Source organism: Aspergillus foveolatus, assembly GCF_047715535.1.
Source record: "Aspergillus foveolatus strain CBS 279.81 unplaced genomic scaffold BDW70scaffold_18, whole genome shotgun sequence".
Classification (NCBI taxonomy): domain Eukaryota; kingdom Fungi; phylum Ascomycota; class Eurotiomycetes; order Eurotiales; family Aspergillaceae; genus Aspergillus; species Aspergillus foveolatus.
The window spans coordinates 54,207-71,522 of record NW_027396082.1 but is presented as its reverse complement, the minus strand read 5'-3'; the positions used below and the strand labels follow the sequence as shown (position 1 = coordinate 71,522).

Here is a 17,316-nt window from a genome sequence, read left to right as displayed (position 1 = left end):
ATTTTATTCTGTTAACTGGTCTGTCAACAACCATACTGCGAATCTATTGGTGGGTAAGTATTCTGCTGGTTCGTCGCAGCCATTCGTCTATCTGACCACGTACTGGCTCAGCTAACCTCGGCTCAAATTCTAAAGATCAGCTGTGCCTTATATTAGTGGAGTACGTTAATGGCTAGGCGCGGCCAGTCTCTACTACCGTAAGCACTCAGGGCACACTTGAAGGCAGTGCTACGGCGGGGACGGACCTATGACAGCCCGCTCTGCCCGCCGAGATATTGGACTGCACATTATTAGTCCTATTTATGCTTGACATCTTGCCCTTCGTATTCGTGTTCGGAATTGCCGATTTCCCTGCTCTGTTCGGGGTGGTTCATGCCGAACTTCCCAGCCAGGAACCCTAATGGCTCTAGGGCTGCAGATCAGCAGGACGATGCGGGGTGAGTCCAGCCTAGTGAGAGAAGTGCCTACTTCGTATAGTATAGTATGTACGGGGAATCCCCGGGACAAGATCAGCTTCCCCCGCAATTTACCAGACCCAGGATTAGTATTGGCCCCAGATATCCTGCTGTGGACTGCCTGCAAGACGCTGACTGACCCACCTGTGACGAAATGCAGTCCTCGGGGTATCATTGTCCCACCCTCAACCTCCTTTCTCGCATGCCGAGATGCGGAGGCTCCAGCGTGGGGAGTAGGGTTTTCAAGATCATGGTATGACGGTAGGAGACGGCCCTATAAAGCCAAGGAGAGGATAGACGTCCTCTCAGTGCAACCAGACACAGACAGACACTATGTCTCTGTCAATCTCTGGCGTCACCTTTGAGCATCACCGCTCCGCGCTGGGGATTGGAGAGCCCTCTCCGCGTATCTCCTGGCGTTTTGACGGCACTGTCTCGAACTGGACGCAATCTGCGTACGAGGTCGAGATCAACCGTGCTGGACAATCGAACACCTTCCGCGTCAATTCGTCCGACTCTGTTCTCGTGCCCTGGCCAAGCGACCCGCTTCAGTCTGGCGAGGAGGCCACCGTCCGCGTGCGTTCATTTGGACGCGCCAACCAGCTCAACGCGCCCTGGTCGGACCCTGTTACTGTAGAGCCGGGGCTGCTGGGCGAAGAGGATTGGCAGAGCGCTGTAGCGATTGTCTCTGATCGGGAGACGGAGGTCAATGCTACCCATCGACCGATCTACTTCCGCAAGGACTTCGACGTAGATGAGGAGATCCTCTCCGCCAGACTCTATATCACGGCCTTGGGTGTCTATGAGGCTGAGATCAATGGCCAGCCCGTTGGCGACCATGTCCTGGCGCCTGGATGGCAAGCATATAACCATCGTCACGAATACAACACTTACGACGTCACGGATCTGCTGCAAACCGGCGACAACACGATCGGAGTCACCGTGGGCGAGGGCTGGTACGCCGGCGCGCTGACCTGGTCTATGACGAGGAATATCTACGGGGACACTCTCGGTTTCCTCTCACTGCTCTCTATAACCACCGCCGATGGCGAAACGATCTACGTGCCCAGCGATGAGAGCTGGCAGTCTTCTACAGGCCCGATCATTGCGTCCGAGATCTATAACGGCGAGACGTACGACTCCACACTGGAAATCGAGGGATGGTCTCAGCCGGGATTCGATGCGTCTGGCTGGCTGGGATCACACGAGGTTGCCTTCGACAAGAGCGTCCTTGCTGCGCCAGATGCACCCCCCGTGCGCCGGGTCGGAGAGCGGCGGCTGGAGAGTGTGTTCAAGAGCGCATCGGGCAAGACGGTCCTTGACTTTGGCCAGAACCTCGTCGGCTGGCTGCGTGTGCGTGTCAAGGGGCCGAGGGGAAGCACAATCAGCTTCGTTCATACCGAAGGTCTGGTATTCCATCGTCCTTCTGCAGTCTGGGCATGCAGATGCTAACGTGAGCAGTGATGGAAAACGGCGAAGTCGCAACGCGCCCTCTTCGCAATGCCAAAGCAACCGACAACTTGACCCTCTCTGGCGAAGAGCAAGAATGGGAGCCCTCCTTCACCTTCCACGGCTTCCGCTACGTGCAGGTGACCGGCTGGCCCGAGGAAACCGAGCTCAACGCCGACAGCGTCACAGCCATCGTAATCAACAGCGACATGGAACAGACCGGGTTCTTCAGCTGCTCGAACCCTCTTCTGAACAAGCTCCACGAGAACATCATCTGGTCGATGCGCGGAAATTTCCTCTCCATTCCGACAGATTGTCCCCAGCGAGACGAGCGACTCGGCTGGACGGGCGATATCCATGCCTTTGCGCGGACCGCAAACTTCATCTACGATACTTCAGGCTTCTTGCGTGGGTGGTTGAGGGATGCATATTCTGAGCAGCTGGAGAATAACCGTACGGCTTCCCTTCTTCCTTCCCCTTCCCTAGTCATCCGAATGCTAACCAGAGCAGACGCACCCCCCTATGTTATCCCCAACGTGCTCGGCCCCAGCTCACCGACCTCCATCTGGGGCGACGCCATCGTCAGCGTCCCATGGGACCTGTTCCAAACCTACGGCGACAAAGCCATGCTGTCCGAGCAATACGCTGGCGCCACAGCCTGGCTAGATAAAGGCATTCTGCGCAACGAAGCTGGGCTCTGGAACCGTTCGACCTTCCAGTATGCAGACTGGCTAGACCCCCTCGCACCACCGGACGACCCGGGCGCCGCCACAACAAACAAGTATCTCGTTTCGGACGCATACTTAATCCACAGCACCGAGCTAGTCGCCAACATCTCGGCGTATCTGGACCGCCCCGACGACGCAGAGAGGTATGCTGCGGACAGGGCGAATCTCACGCGCGCCTTCCAGAGAGCCTGGATCTCGGCCAATGGGACAGTCGCAAACGAGACGCAAACGGGGCTCACGCTGCCGCTGTACTTCAAGCTCTTCGAGCGACCAGAGCATTATACGGCTGCGGCATCGAGGCTCGTCGATATCGTCACAGAGAACGATTACAAAGTCGGCACCGGCTTTGCTGGAACACATCTCCTCGGCCATACATTATCCGCCTACAACGCCTCGTCAACATTCTACAGCACCCTCCTGCAGGAGGATGTCCCCGGATGGCTGTTTCAAGTTCTAATGAACGGGACCACAACCTGGGAGCGCTGGGATAGCATGCTGGCCAACGGATCCGTGAATCCCGGCGAGATGACGAGCTTCAATCACTATGCTGTCGGAAGCGTCGGGGCCTGGATGCACGAGAACATTGGCGGACTGAGACCGATAGAGCCAGGCTGGAGGCGGTTCGCGGTGGATGTAAAGGTTGGTGGGGGGTTGAGCAGTGCGCAGGAGAGGTTTCTGAGTCCGTACGGGGCTGTCGAGAGTAGCTGGAAGGTCAGCGGTGGCAGGTTCGTGCTGGGTGTGAAAGTTCCTCCGAATAGTGAGGCTGTTGTCAGTCTTCCTGGAGTCCCTATCCGTGGAAAGAAGGAGGTTATTGTAGGTTCAGGGGTGCATCGATTTGAGAGTGCGCTGGGTTGACCAGACTCAATTGTGATGTCTGTCAGAGTGTGGATGATATATCATTCGAGGGATATAAGCTTGTAAATAGGGAGGTATTTCCACCGTCTTAAAGACTACGAGCGCTTGTTACTACGTTGTATAAAACCCAGCTGTGTATCTTGGCCCTGCTTTTTGCCAGCTTAACCCTACTTAACCCTAAGGTCATGACTAGTCTTTATGCTAGTTGAAATAGCTTCTGAAACTGCATAATAGGTAGTTATCATGATTCCAGGGCTTACAACGGAGTCAAGGGTTAGGAAGGCCTGAAGAGGTCAAATAACAACCACTTCCTCTCATTCAAGTAATGACTGCTCCCTGGCCTCCGCGCTCCAGGATTCATACTATATAAAAAACAGGTCTGGGTACGTTAAAGGTAAGACTCTTCAAGCCATCCCATTCTCCTTGAGGACGGTTAATTCTATATGGACTGGACGTGTTTGAGAGAGCCTTCAAGAGGCATGTCGGCCTATACCCTAAAAACATCTATGCCGCACCGTGTAAGTAGTGTATGGGCATATGGATTGTATAGAATTATTTACATTTGTTCACATGTCCTGAGAAATTCTAAATCGGAGCCATGTTATTCACGTCTGAACTGGTGTAAAATAAAATAACTCGGCGTGGCCATATTTTGACCCTTATATTAGTGAACCACCTAGCGTAGTGCAGTTTCCACTCGAGTTTGTTTCCCCTGGGGCTTGTGCCGCTGGAGAATATGCTCCGCTCTTGGAGTCGTGATTGGCTTGTAGATGTTGATTATATTGATTCAAGCTTGCACCTAGGCCCTTGCGTGCTATGGGACGGTTTAGAAGACCAGAGTGGTCGTTGCTAGCATTTGCCGCAGCATCCTCAGTCCCATGTTTGGGAAATAATCTATCTGTCAGTAATTCACTACCAAGTTGAATTTTGCGTAGTTGGGTATCCAAGCTGCCACACTGATGGACTCAGATTTTAAGTGAAAATATCTAAGAGCAAAGCTGAGAATCATCTATTCTTCTCTGCCGGACCAACGCCAACGCCAACACCATCCCCCTCCAACCTCCTCGCAAAAATCATCTGCGCCATTGCATCCTCTGTCCGCAGGTACATCTTCTTCCCCTGCACCCACCAGAACCCAATAGCGACAACCAGCATTACGCCAAACACCGCAATGGCGTAGTTCATATCCGCGGGCTCCGGGTCCGGACTTCCCGGGAAGAAGAAAAACACAGTCGTAACAGCACAATAGACGACGCTTATCCAGTTGACTAGTGCACCCCAGCGACCTAGCCTGAATGGGCCCGGCGGAAGCGTGTCTCGGCCGACATATAGAAGAGCCGCGATGGGAATGCCGTAGGAAACCGTGAGAGCGATAGTACTGACACTGAGAATAGCATCGAGGACGGTGCTGGCGAAGAGGTAGAGAACTCCCACTAGCGCGATCAGGAAGCCTTGCATCCAGAGAGCGCGGACGGGAGCTTTCCAAGTCGTGTCGATGTGCGCGAGATACGGACTGAAAGGGAGGCCGCCGTCTCTAGCAAACCCCCACGTCAACCGTGAGGCCGTGGTAAGAATACTGATCCCCTGGCCCAGGCCGTTGAAGATAAACAGCGCGAGCAAGGCAGCTGCGCCCTGGAGACCGACGGTCTCCTGCATCAGTTCGATGAATGGCAGGTTTGCGTCGACGACGGTATTAACGTCTTGTATGCAGAAGAGACAGATCAGCATGAAGATGAAGCCAGTTATTGCGCCGAGGAGGACAGCAAGCCAGATCACGCGCGGGGCGTTGCGGCGCGGAGACGGCATTTCCTCGACCATGTGGATGACAGCGTCGAAGGCTGTGAGGCCGTATGCGGCCTGCACGAGCCCTGTGAACCAGACGACGCCGTCCGGCCAGCCGGTACGGTTCATCCATTGCCCGAAAACGAAGGTGGCGGGCTGGAAGGATAAATCCGATCTGATGCCGACTGAGATCAGCAGGGCAAGAGAGAGGATGACGAAAAGCGCCGTGAACCAGACGCCGACGAAATTGTTCAGCCAGGGAAGCACCTGTTCCGATCGGCAGCTGACGACATTGGTCAATGTCAAGACGAAGACGACAGCTACGTAGACAATAAATTGAAGCCAGCCCTTGTCCGCACCGTCCCAGTCTGGGTCAAACATGATTTTCATGCCTAGCAAGAACTCGGTCATGAAGGCGACTTGCGACGCTGTCAAGGTCCACCACCCAAAGGTGTTGATCCATGCCGTCATGTACGAGAGAAAGCGGCCGAAGGGCGTGTCCCAGAGCCGGCATACCCAATATGCTTGTCCGAGGGCAGTTGGCATGCTGCTCGTGAGCTCTCCGAGCGAAACGGCGACACAGAGATTACAGACGGTAACCAGGACTAGACCCCACAGGATGGTGATGGAGGCGCCATTCGTGAGGCCGCTGCTGAGGCCTTGAGCAAAGGTTGAGTAGGTGCCAAGAACACAAAAGGCCAAGGCGAGCATGCTCCAGAGGTTAAATTTGCGCGACAGAGCCTGGACGTGGCCCATGGCGGCCAGGTCTTGCTCCTCGACGCTGGTGTCGCCCTTGGGGGGCTTGACGTGGGCTTTGTCCATGGCGTTCTGTGAATAGATAATCTCAGGTCATCTCTGAGGGCCGATGGAGAGCTGATATAGAAGTCACGCAGCGAAGTCAAGCTGTCTTGGTGCGGAAATTTTCAGATTTTGCGGGGAATCGGGCGAGGCCCTCATGTGGGTCTCGGCCATATCAGCATATCTAAAAGCAACCATGCCAATGATAACATCCTTCAAATCACAAACAGACATCTTCCTGCTTTTGATTGGAGGCATGCATATGGTGCTGGAGGTAAATGTGCAGCCTAAACTCTGGTCCTGTGCAAGGCCAAAGCTGGAGATCGTCGCCTTTTCCCCTTCCGGCAGGTCTATGCGTTGGAGACATACTAACCTTCCATTAGACGCGGTCGCCAACATGTTTTATCGCTTTCTTGATCGTAACTCGATCGTTCTTCGAAAGGATTTGCGGGGAAATGTTGCAGCGGTTACAAACCAGCGGACGATTATCCCGGCCAAGTGGGCAAGGCGTTTCCGTCACGTTGCTTCCAGCCTCTCTTTACGCAGAGTCAGTGTGGCAATGTCGGGATCCCAGCGAGTATCAAGCGCACTCTCGCCTATTGAGGAAATTCAGGGCTGGAATAGAACGTCTCTACTATGTGCTCAAAACTGCATTGACAGGGCCGTCCTGAGCGTCCTGGTCAGGAGCTTGGATTGTCCGAGGGTTCGCGAGAAGCTTGCTCGATTACTGCTAGAAGCTTGCAGGTCATCAGGTCAAACAAAGGACAGGTCTGTCGGATACGTGGTGTAACGTAAACCAAGAGGATTCGAAAATGAGGAAAGGAGCTTAAACGGCTTTTGGAAGAGACATCCTCGACGATAGGGGATCGACCACCCTCGCCAAATGTCTATACGCGCAGTTTGCTTGTCATCTCGCTTTTCTTTTCTCCCCTAAGTCTGAATTGTTCTCAGAAGCTAGGCGCATATCAAGCTCAATAGGTACTAGTCTCTGGGAACCATGACGAGAATGAGAGTAGAATTGGCGGTCAAGACCAGATCAATCGCGTCATCATCTGAGCGCTCTCAAGTCAAGATGTCTGTGGGATTAGAGCTGCAGCTTGACAGCAGACAACCGTTGACCCTTCGCAGAGAGAAGCGGCCTCAGCAACGCAGCATTTTGCTGAGGTAGTAGCACTCATGCATCCACAGCCAGCAAAATTCTCGAAAGAAGCTCTGGGTGAGGGCAATTCACCAGTTTTAGTTCACCTGTCTTCCCATCAGCATTCCTTCCACCTATAGTGGTTTTTCGTACAAGGAGACTCCAATCTCAAGTCCGCGCTGTCTCAGGGTTGCCTTACTCAGGCGAGCCCGAATATCATTCGCAAGTACCGCCCGGTAGAAGTTCGATCGCGCCCGAGAAGCTACCTATGGCGGATGCTCTTGCTCTGACGGTTCCCGAGGCAGCCCCTGCTCAAATAGCATAATCTAGCGTATAGCGGCCTCTATTATCATCCTTTAAGTAGCCACCGAATGTTCGATATCGTCACAATCAACTGTCTGCTCAGTATAGCCGGCAATTGCCTATCTTCATCGTCCGGTCTCAATGGCTCGAGTCTCGGTCGCTGCTCAATCAGCCAAAACCCGAATTTCTCAAGAATTCAATGTCTGACAGTCCCAAATTATGAGTTCGAGCAGTATCATGCCAATTATACCAATCCAGAGGGCTACTCTTTACCTGACAGCGAGATCCTGATGTCGAAATCCTCCAATTGTCACGGATCCGGTCAGACGGGCTGGGAGACAAACTCCAAGAACGATCGCAGGGCGCCACAACTAGGGCAGGTATGCATTTGATAGCCCTGCATCAAATCTTCTGGCAGAAAGCGACACGAACAAATCACTGCGGGGTCGAGGGCAGCAACGCATAAAAGGGAGATATACTGGATTCAATGAGAGATATGGGATGGTCGACATTGTGTGAGCATGCTAGCGGAAGAAAATAGACATCGTCATTCGTTGTAGAATTGCATAGCGATGTAGAAGCACCTCGATTCTTCTTCCTTGAGGTCATATTGGCATACTGAAGAACGATGCGATGAGAGTACAATCCGGCTAAACGGCAGCGCGTAATCTGATCGATAAGCAACGCCAAGGAAAGGGCCTGACCGCATTGGTAATCCGACCTCCGCCCGGATCCATTCCGTCTTCAACGCTCAAGGCTTTGGGGCCATGGACTCAACTCATGGGGCCATTGGCCATAGGGAGGTCCGAATGCGGCCGAACTTGGCCGGGCCTTAAATGGCGCATTGTCCCAGCCTAATTTTCATTTTTTGAGGACTCCCGCGTATCCCGTCCAGTCGCAGTTGCAGTCGCACCCAGAATGGCCGACTCTGAGGCCGGAGAGAAGCCCTCCCCCAAGCCCGCTGTCGGCTTCTGGGACCCTTCCCTGGAGCCGGTACGACGTCAGGTATTTACCAAATGGGCCCGCACAGGTACGGCTACTGTTTTTGTTTTGTTTTCAGCGAGTAAGAGCTGACTGTTGCCAGTGGTGCTGCTCTGTACGTTCATCCTCTGCGTCCTGTCCCTGTACTGGGCCGTCCAGTTCCGCTCCGATGACAAACTGTCGAACCTCAAGGTATGGGTGGTGGATTTCGACAACTCGCAAGATGGCGATGCGCTCATCGGGCCTGCGGTTACAAATTTGGCAGCGCAGCTGGGGACGGAGAGCCAGAACTTGGGCTATACCATCAAATCCGCGGCCGATTTCGAGGACCCCGTCGCGGTCGTGCAAGCCGTTTATGACGAGCACTGCTGGGCCGCAATCATCGTCAACCCGGACGCAACCAACCTTCTTCGCGGCGCAGTCAACGGAAACACCTCGTACAACCCGTCCGACGCCGCGCAATTCGTCATCATCTCGGCGCGAGACGAGACCACCTTCTCAAGCTACATAACACCCAGCTTTAACGCCTTTGAACTCCAGCTGCGCGCACACTTCGGCCCTGAATGGGTGCGCAATCTCACCCAGCAGTCCACGAACCTAAGCTCAGTCCCGCCCCAGGCGATCAACCCGGCCGTTGCATTCAGCACCCTCGACCTTCGTCCGTTTGCTCCCGCCGCGGCAACCCCCTCCGTCACCATCGGCCTTATCTACCTCATCATCCTGTCCTTCTTCAATTTCCCATTCATGATGCCGGTGCACGCGCTCTTCATGAAAGGCGAGACGACACTGAAAATTCCGCAATGGCTTATCTGGCGTGTCTGCTCCAGCATATGCACCTACTTCTTCCTCTCGCTCTTCTACTCGTTTGTCTCGCTCGCCTTCCAAATCCCGTTCTCAAACGATCCAGCACCCGACACCGTGTCCGCCAATAATCCCAATGCCTACGGAAAAGGCTCGTTCGTGGTCTTCTGGATGCTCAATTGGGTAGGAATGGGCGCGCTGGGATTCCCGCTCGAAAACATGTCGATGATCCTGGGGTTCCCGTACAGCTCCCTGTTTCTGATTTTCTGGGTTATCACGAATGTCTCGTCGGGATTCTACGCTCTAGATGTCGCCCCTGGCTTTTTCAAGTGGGGCTATGCGTGGCCGTTGCACAGGAGTATGTTCCTTCCGCTGCATTCGATTTAGTTAAATGCTAACAATGCTCGCAGTTGTCAATGCTTTACGGACAATCCTTTTCGGCACGCATTCGAAGATCGGTCTCGATTTCGGGGTCCTTTTTGCTTGGATTGGGGTTTCTCTTGCGCTGTTCCCCGTCGCGACCTTCATCATGCGGTGGAAAATGCAGAGGGGTTTGTAAGCAGGCAATCGGAACCAAACAATACATAATACCAGTGTATATATTAGAAATATAGAATATAGATCGATAGAGTAATCCAGATAAGCTAATATTCGAATCTGACTGCATGTGCAACCAAACCACTGAGCCGCACGAAACATCATCGCGATACTCAATCTTGACACAATCTTTCAATCAGTCAATCGAAGACTACCGGCAGCCATGACCATGGCAAGATAAGAAAACGCACTCAAGATGGAGGTAAGAAAATTTGGGTGGCTTACAAATATGTAAATAACCGATTAATTAAACCACCTCACCGTACCGTAATTACAAATGAAGTATATATCCAGCCCATGCAAATGCAGACTCAATACTATATTACAACAAAAGACCGAGCGAGTTCCGCCTGAGGCAAGTTCATTCCACCCCATTCAAGTGATATTCCCTTCCCCTTTCTTCCAACCTCGTTCTCATCCCGACAGCCAGGTCCTGGACGCGACACTAGCAAGAGGCCTCCGCATCACGCCACAACCCCCAAAAGCGCGGAGCAGAACAACATGCCCAAGATCCCCAGCCCGGCCTTGTTCACGACCTGCTGAGCAGGCGCCGCATTGTCCGTGTTCGTCGGCTCGGCCGCGTCCCCTGTCGCGGTCGCATCACTATCATCATCGTCATTGTCACTGCCAGATGTCGAGCTGGGCACCGCCGCCGTAGCCGTCTCTGTCAAGTTACCGCCGCAGAAGACATCACTGTCGCTGGCGCCGTTGCTCTGAATGCAGTCTAGCAGGTCCTGGCCGGACTGTTCTTGCGCGAGACAGTAAAGGCCGCAGTCATCGTTGTAGCCTTCCACCTCCGCTACACCACAGCATTTCTCCATGATGGAAGAGTAGTTTCCGGAAGTCGAGCGGACGGCGCACGCGACATCTTGCACGGGGAGGACCCAGGCGTTGCCCGTGCAGGTCGGTGTCGCCGCGGTCGAGGCGGAAGTAGCAGTGCTGGTTGTGGCGGACATTTTGTTTGGTTGGTGAATCTGATAGATCGGTAGAAAGAGCGAGTGTGGAGCGAGTGTGGTGGTCAAGATATGAGCGAGAAACGATAGTGGATTGACGAGGTCTTCGTAGAGGTAGATGGGATAAAAGACTGATTTAAAATTCAGCGAAGGAACGGTTGAGATTTATGGGAAAAGCAAGTCTGGCACAGGACGTGTCTCACGATTCTGCCCTGGCCCAGTCCCAGCCGGTTCTATAATTATCCAAGACTCTTGACCGCAGAGCCAATAACATTCAACCAAGACTTAATTCTGCCGAACCATGAAATCATAATCAGGATTTTGTTGGCCCAGCTGTGGTCGTAGCACAGCTGCGTGGCTGAGCGTCTATGGTTCGCCTAAGCTATACGAGCAGTCTCCATACCAAGGTAAACAAGGATACTCCGGGGTATTACCGACAGCCTTGTAACTGGAGCCTTCTAGATTACTCGGGGATCCACTCTGCATCAAACTTGGACTCGTCTTTATTTCGAATTATTATATGGCGTAGTCATGACAAAAGTCAGGATGAGTCGGGCAGTTAGATATAATTTTCTGCTGAAATTATATGAAGTTGGGCAAGAAATATAAATACAGCCACTATAAAGTTTCCCCCTCGCAGCCCAAACCCAAACCGAGCTGTGGCGCAGGCCTCAAGTCGCACAACTATAGGACGCCTGAAGCTTAGACAGATCACCGCCATTCATCTAAGGGCCCTAAATCAGTTGAATCCCAAATTAGGAAACTCGCTATAGTACTTCAATACTTGTGCTACTGCGTACTTGGGCACTCCGTGGGGTATATACAATTGTACTCGTTGTACTCGTTATACTCGGAGTATATTTATTTACTTATTGCCTGGCTGGAAGTGCTCCCGTCTTCGTCCTACCCAGCATGTTTCCAAGCACAGGACCTCTCCTCTACAGGTGCCTATCCACGTTTCAGGAAAGTGCCCTAGCGGGAACCCGATAGCCACTTCAGCAATCGATGACTCATATGGGTTAACACCACAGTAGCTACCGCTTGCCCATCCTTGGCAGCGCACACCAGAGCAGCAGAATGCCCCCAGACAAGGCAATCGCAAATGGCGGAAGCACCTCGACCCCTTTCGCTTGCGCGACGGCGCCAACAGCGAAGGGCAAAACAGCAGCACCGCTGGCTCCAAACGCGGCAGCAAAGCCAATTGCACTAACGTGCAGCGCACGAGGCAGGAGACGCGTAGCCACCACGACCGCACCAGGAAACATCGGGCCCAGCCAGAACCCTTGGAAGGAGACGGCGATAATCGAGGCATAAAAGTTCGGCACGAGGTAGAAGATCAGCGCGAAGGCGATAGAGATGACTAAGTATATCGCTATGCCGAATTTCTCGCCAATCCTGGGCGTCACGAACCCCAGGAGGACGCGGCCGACTGTGATCCCGAGCCAGTACCCCGTGGAGCCCATCCCGCTCGCGAACTCTGCGCCGTCTCGCACGCGCATGAGGAAAGTGACCACCCATCCGCCAATCGCGACTTCGGCGCCGACGTACCCGAGCAGGAAGAATGAGAGGAGCCAAGTTACCCTTGCGTATTTAGGGACAAAGAGCGCGCGCCGCACGCCGCCTTGTTCGTCTGATGCTTCGGTCGCTTGGGAACGTTCGGTTTCTGCTCTGAAGGCGGCGGCGTCCGAATCCCAGAAAGCCCAGAGGCAGGAGGCTAACTCGACAGCGGCACATGCAACCTGGCAGATTCCATCAGTCCGCTTGTCGATAGACAAAACTAATAGCATTACTTACCATAATATAATAAAAATAAAACCAGCCCACACCGGCCTCGGTAATCAGACTCGTCGCAACAAGCGGCGCCATCACCGCGCCGAGTCCATAGAGTCCATGCAGGAGCCCTAATATTTGGTTCGAGTCCGCCATGTTCCCTAGCCAGGCGTTCCACGCCGAGTCTGCCAGTCCATTCCCCAGTCCAGCGAATATGAATGAGACCACGAGGACTGGATAGGGAGGATGCACGCAGTTGACAATGTAAGCAAGCAGGTGGCAGCCTGGCGAGAGCCATGCGATGCCGCGCTGGCCGAGATGCCGGTGGAGTGTGTTGTTTGTGACGGCCGCTAGTGTGTACCCGCCTATTGGGGAGAGGAATACGAGAGATACCGTCGTGTAGGAGAGGTTGTAGTATTCTTCGAGCTGGACATTGTTAGAAATGGGCGGATGCAGTGAGTCAACACCGGTATACTCACATATGGGAGAAGAGGCTGAGGTTGTTAGTAGAGTTCATCAAGAATAGAGAAAGAAGATCTCACGCCATATGCTGCATCATTCGCGCCCATTACCAGAAACGCCCAGAAGGTTGCGACCGTCTTGACAATGTTCGAACGAGGATAGTTCCAACGCTCTACTTGGCGGTCATGTCCATTCGCATCGCTATCACTTCCCCGCAAGTCGGGCTGCGAGGGCACGGCCTTCTCAGCGTCTCTGGCATCGCGAGGTGGGTGTAGCTGTGACAGTGGTTGCGGTTGGGGCTGTATCTCTGCGCTTGCTGCCATTTCAACTAGGCCGCAGACCAAGTTAATCTAACGTTAAAGAAACAGAAACAGAGCCGACTTTATAGCTTGGAGATCTGATTTCCAGTTGGCCGTTTTGCCTAAATGGGCAAGTCTCTCAGCTCCCCGCTGAACCAAGAGTCCAAGGCCCTAGGCTGGTTAGTCTCCGCTGTATACTTGGTTAGACTGTGGGCTTCCTGACCGAACGGGAAAGCCGACGAGTCGCTGTCCTATCGGGTCCAGGTACGCTCCGTACGGAATGGACAAGCGCACCTGAAGGGAAAGTTTTGATCTATTAATCTAGATATACATCATAACCATAGCGCATGCTCCGGTTCGTAGGACAAATCATCGGGCGGTACAATGAAACAAAGGAAATAAAACCACAAGAAGATACTGAGACGATTATTAAATATGATAGACCGCCTGCACAAAAGAAATGCTGGTCATTGTACATTAGTGCCTTACTCAGGCTTGCGTGCAACCATCAGGTACATCGGAGTGAAGAGCTTCTTCTCACCACCGGCGACAAGGCAGTCCGCGGCCAACGCCAGGCTGTCGGCGGTCTTCTGTGTTCCCTTGGGGATGAGCTTAATGGTCTCCATGGCGCCGACAAAGCGGTGGACCAAGCCACGTCCCCACCATGTCATCCGAGCAATAGTGAAGAAATCCCACGGCGAAGTCATATGCTTGAAGGAACCCGCAAGAGGGTAGTACCACGGAATCTCATCTGGTCGGTCAGCCAGATCCTCGTGGTGCAGGAGCTCAAGACCGGCTTCCTTGATGGCAGCCAGACCCTCGGACACCTTGACCATGTTGGAGATACCGTCACCCTGCTCGATACCGAGACGGATCTTGCGGTGTTCAGGGTTGTCGTTGTCGTAAGCGTCGGTCATGAGCCATTCGTAAACACCAAAGATGCCGCCAGGCTTGAGAACTCGCATGATCTCCTTGTAGACACCGGCAAGTTCAGGAGCGTGGACAGTAGCCTCAATGGCATAGACAGCGTCGAATGAGTTGTCGGGGAACTGCATCTGCATGAAATCACCCTTGACGAAGTTCAACTTGTGGCTCAGTCCCTCACGTTCAGCATAGCGAGTCGCACGCTGGATCTGGTAGTCGTTGTTGTTGAGACCAGTAACATTGGCATCGGTGAACTTGACAATCTCTCGGGCGGGACCGCCGACACCGCAACCAACATCGAGCACCTTCATGCCAGGTTTGATGCCCATCTGGTGAGCGAGGTAGTGTTCGTGACGAGCGATGGCCTGGTAGAAGGGCTCTCCGTACGCAAAGCGGCAGAAGTGGAATGATGTACCCCATCCGTATTCGTAGAGATCGGTAGCAAGGTTGTAGTAGCTGTGTCGGTTAGCAATGCTGTTTCCAACTCATTTTCTTATCTTGTGAACGTACTGTCGGGTCAACGTGGCATATTCAGCGCGACGAGCCTATTCGCACTAAGCGTTAGCGAAAGGCCTTATCTCAGTTGATTCAGCAGTGAACTTACCTCACGAATCTCTTCTGTTTCAGTCTCAGCAGACTTGTTGTCCCAGTGCTTGAAGTACTCGTCAACGGCGGCCTTCTGAGCGGCGGCGCTCTTCTGGCGCATGGCAGCGAAACCTCCTTTAGCCTGAGCAGAGTCTCTGTGCATGGCAGCGTTGAACTCAGCATCGCGCTGGTGGTTCTCCTTCTCTAAAGCAGTGGGAGCCATTGTGAATTGATTGACAAAGAATTGAAAAGTAGGAGGTTGAAAAGGGGGAGGCGAAAGGATCTTGAAGATCTCAGTAAGTCGAGGGAAACAAGAACAAATGCTTGTACAATCACGACACCGCAAAGCTTGCAGATTGACGGTCTTTATAACACCAGAGGAATTGGGAACAGCCCGAGGCCTCTCGGAGAGAATGACAAGAAGAAATGGAAGATTGGAAATACGCGATGAATACGATGGCCAGAAGAAAGTGCAGAAAGGAGGTGACCGGCTTTTTTAGTCGCTTAGCCAATCACAGCTGGTCTTGCCGGTAGAGCCTACGCAGTGTGCTAACTGCATCGGGGCTAGTATGGGGTTGATCCAGAGTCCCTGACAGCGGAGGTCGAGGAACTCAGAGCTTTCAGTGTTCCGAAGCCCAGTGCGGAGTGCTCCTTACGCGATACGACTTGAGTTGCGCGGAAAGGATCTATTGGAATGCGCTTGGTTTGTCGTAAAAAGATTATTATCCTGCAGCCTGCGGTTGAGCATGATATAATGTTGCGTATTCGATACGATGGATCGGCTGAAGGAGCCACTGTCACGCCACTGTACTCGAAGAGCCACTACTATCACGTGTAAGCTTATCTAATTTGCTTCCAGCCACTGTCACCGCCACAGCTCAGCATATCGATAATCTGCGAGTTCAAGTCATATTCCGTCTCATTGTCCTAGCTTCCCAACAACACGAACATGCCACCTCAAATCAAACAGGATCTCAATCGGTCAGGATGGGAGACCACCGACTTCCCATCAGTCTGCGAAAACTGCCTCCCTGAGAACCCATACGTGCAGATGCTCAAGGAAGACTACGGCGCCGAATGCAAGATCTGCACCCGCCCTTTCACCATCTTCCGCTGGAAAGCCGACCGGACGGCCCGCACCAAGCGCACAAACATTTGCCTTACCTGCGCCAGGTTAAAAAACTGCTGCCAATGCTGCATGCTCGATCTGTCGTTCGGTCTACCCATTGTGGTCCGCGATGCCGCGCTGAAGATGGTGGCGCCTGGTCCGCAGAGCTCAATCAACCGTGAATACTACGCGCAGGGCCACGAGAAGGAGATTGAGGAAGGACGGGGTGCTGTGGAGGAATACGAAAAGACAGATGAGAAAGCTCGCGAGTTGCTGCGAAGGCTCGCCAATAGCGAACCTTACTATAGGAAGCCGAGGCAGCTGGAGGCGCCAAACGAAGATGGAGAGACGCAACGCCCATCAGATGCTCCGGTGGTCAGGAGCCGTTATGGTAACGGGCCGGGGCCGGTACGAACAAGTGAGAGCAGAAGAGGTACACCATTACCTGGGCGGGGCCGAGGAGCTGTGCGCGGCGGCCGACCATTCCCTGGTACCGCGCAGCTTCCGCCATCGCAGGCAGATATACTCCCACCCGCTGACCCCAACATCACTTCTCTTTTCGTTACCGGTGTTGAGGACGACCTCCCCGAGCACGCTTTACGATCATTCTTTGTGCAGTTTGGTCAGCTCCGGTCTCTCGTCTGTTCGCATCGTGCTCATTGCGCCTTTATCAACTATGCCGCCCGTGAATCCGCCGAAGCGGCCGCTAAACATTGCCAAGGCAAAGCTGTTGTCCAGGGTTGTCCTCTTCGGGTTCGGTGGGGTAAGCCTAAGGCGTTGGATAACATGGATCGGGAGGAGCGATTAAAGTATGCTCGTGAGGGTCGGCAAGCCGTGGGGACTTTGGGGAGCGCCGATCAAGGGACGAAGGCCATCACTGCAGGTACTGAAAAGGAACAAGTACCCCGTCAAGTGGCTGTTGCTCCTCCTCCCGGCAGTGGGGAAGTTCAGTACTCAAGTATGTCTGGTGATTAGATATTTCTATGTTGGGACGTTATGGTCCAGGCTCTTGGGGCTTCATGTCATTCGAAGCGGGCGTTTGTATTGTATTTATGCAGTTTCAAATTAGTACGATTATAAATACCCAAAAGTGGAGAGAATCAGATGCTGTCTATATCAAAAGACACTTCGTTTCGTTGCTGCCCGTATTCACGTCTACGTGAGAGCGCTCAATATATATTGTCGTTGCACCGGCGGAAACATGTTTGTCACATTCGAAATTGCTTCGCTTCTACTACTTTAAGACTCGCAAAACAATACCGAAAGCTGCTGGCATTTATTACCTGCACATAATCTTCTCATTTCGTAGCGAAAAGTCTATTTACGCC

At 53.2% G+C, this 17,316-nt stretch overlaps 7 protein-coding genes across 7 annotated transcripts; 3 read left to right on the top strand and 4 right to left on the bottom strand.

The window, feature by feature from the left end:
• Positions 1-788: 788 nt before the first annotated feature.
• On the top strand, positions 789-3,487 carry BDW70DRAFT_167240 (bacterial alpha-L-rhamnosidase-domain-containing protein; the record flags this gene model as incomplete). The annotated part of the gene is made up of 2 exons (XM_073742177.1): positions 789-1,860; positions 1,917-3,487. The coding sequence occupies 2 exons, from the start codon at positions 789-791 to the stop codon at positions 3,485-3,487; spliced, it is 2,643 nt and encodes an 880-aa protein (XP_073596869.1).
• A 705-nt stretch (positions 3,488-4,192) lies between these two features.
• On the bottom strand, positions 4,193-6,189 carry BDW70DRAFT_134364 (putative amino acid permease family protein). Its single transcript, XM_073736492.1, has one exon. The coding sequence runs from the start codon at positions 6,089-6,091 to the stop codon at positions 4,493-4,495; it is 1,599 nt and encodes a 532-aa protein (XP_073596868.1). The 5' UTR covers positions 6,092-6,189; the 3' UTR covers positions 4,193-4,492.
• A 2,033-nt stretch (positions 6,190-8,222) lies between these two features.
• On the top strand, positions 8,223-9,870 carry BDW70DRAFT_32318 (SNG1 family protein). The gene is made up of 3 exons (XM_073743751.1): positions 8,223-8,538; positions 8,593-9,648; positions 9,701-9,870. Exons 1-3 carry the CDS (start codon positions 8,427-8,429, stop codon positions 9,847-9,849), a joined length of 1,317 nt encoding a protein of 438 aa, XP_073596867.1. The 5' UTR covers positions 8,223-8,426; the 3' UTR covers positions 9,850-9,870.
• Positions 9,871-10,351: 481 nt separating this feature from the next.
• On the bottom strand, positions 10,352-10,843 carry BDW70DRAFT_159058 (uncharacterized protein; the record flags this gene model as incomplete). The annotated part of the gene is made up of 1 exon (XM_073740632.1): positions 10,352-10,843. One exon carries the CDS (start codon positions 10,841-10,843, stop codon positions 10,352-10,354), a length of 492 nt encoding a protein of 163 aa, XP_073596866.1.
• Positions 10,844-11,678: 835 nt separating this feature from the next.
• Positions 11,679-13,472, bottom strand: BDW70DRAFT_134359 (putative MFS transporter). The gene is made up of 3 exons (XM_073736491.1): positions 13,118-13,472; positions 12,636-13,065; positions 11,679-12,580 (listed from the first exon to the last, which is right to left on the bottom strand). The coding sequence occupies exons 1-3, from the start codon at positions 13,125-13,127 to the stop codon at positions 11,875-11,877; spliced, it is 1,146 nt and encodes a 381-aa protein (XP_073596865.1). The 5' UTR covers positions 13,128-13,472; the 3' UTR covers positions 11,679-11,874.
• Positions 13,473-13,489: 17 nt separating this feature from the next.
• On the bottom strand, positions 13,490-15,584 carry erg6 (sterol 24-C-methyltransferase). The gene is made up of 3 exons (XM_073736490.1): positions 14,900-15,584; positions 14,806-14,840; positions 13,490-14,751 (listed from the first exon to the last, which is right to left on the bottom strand). The coding sequence occupies exons 1-3, from the start codon at positions 15,101-15,103 to the stop codon at positions 13,857-13,859; spliced, it is 1,134 nt and encodes a 377-aa protein (XP_073596864.1). The 5' UTR covers positions 15,104-15,584; the 3' UTR covers positions 13,490-13,856.
• slt11 (Pre-mRNA-splicing factor ECM2) lies at positions 15,431-17,130 on the top strand. The gene is made up of 2 exons (XM_073743749.1): positions 15,431-15,714; positions 15,788-17,130. The coding sequence occupies exon 2, from the start codon at positions 15,830-15,832 to the stop codon at positions 16,961-16,963; it is 1,134 nt and encodes a 377-aa protein (XP_073596863.1). The 5' UTR covers positions 15,431-15,714; positions 15,788-15,829; the 3' UTR covers positions 16,964-17,130.
• Positions 17,131-17,316: the final 186 nt, after the last annotated feature.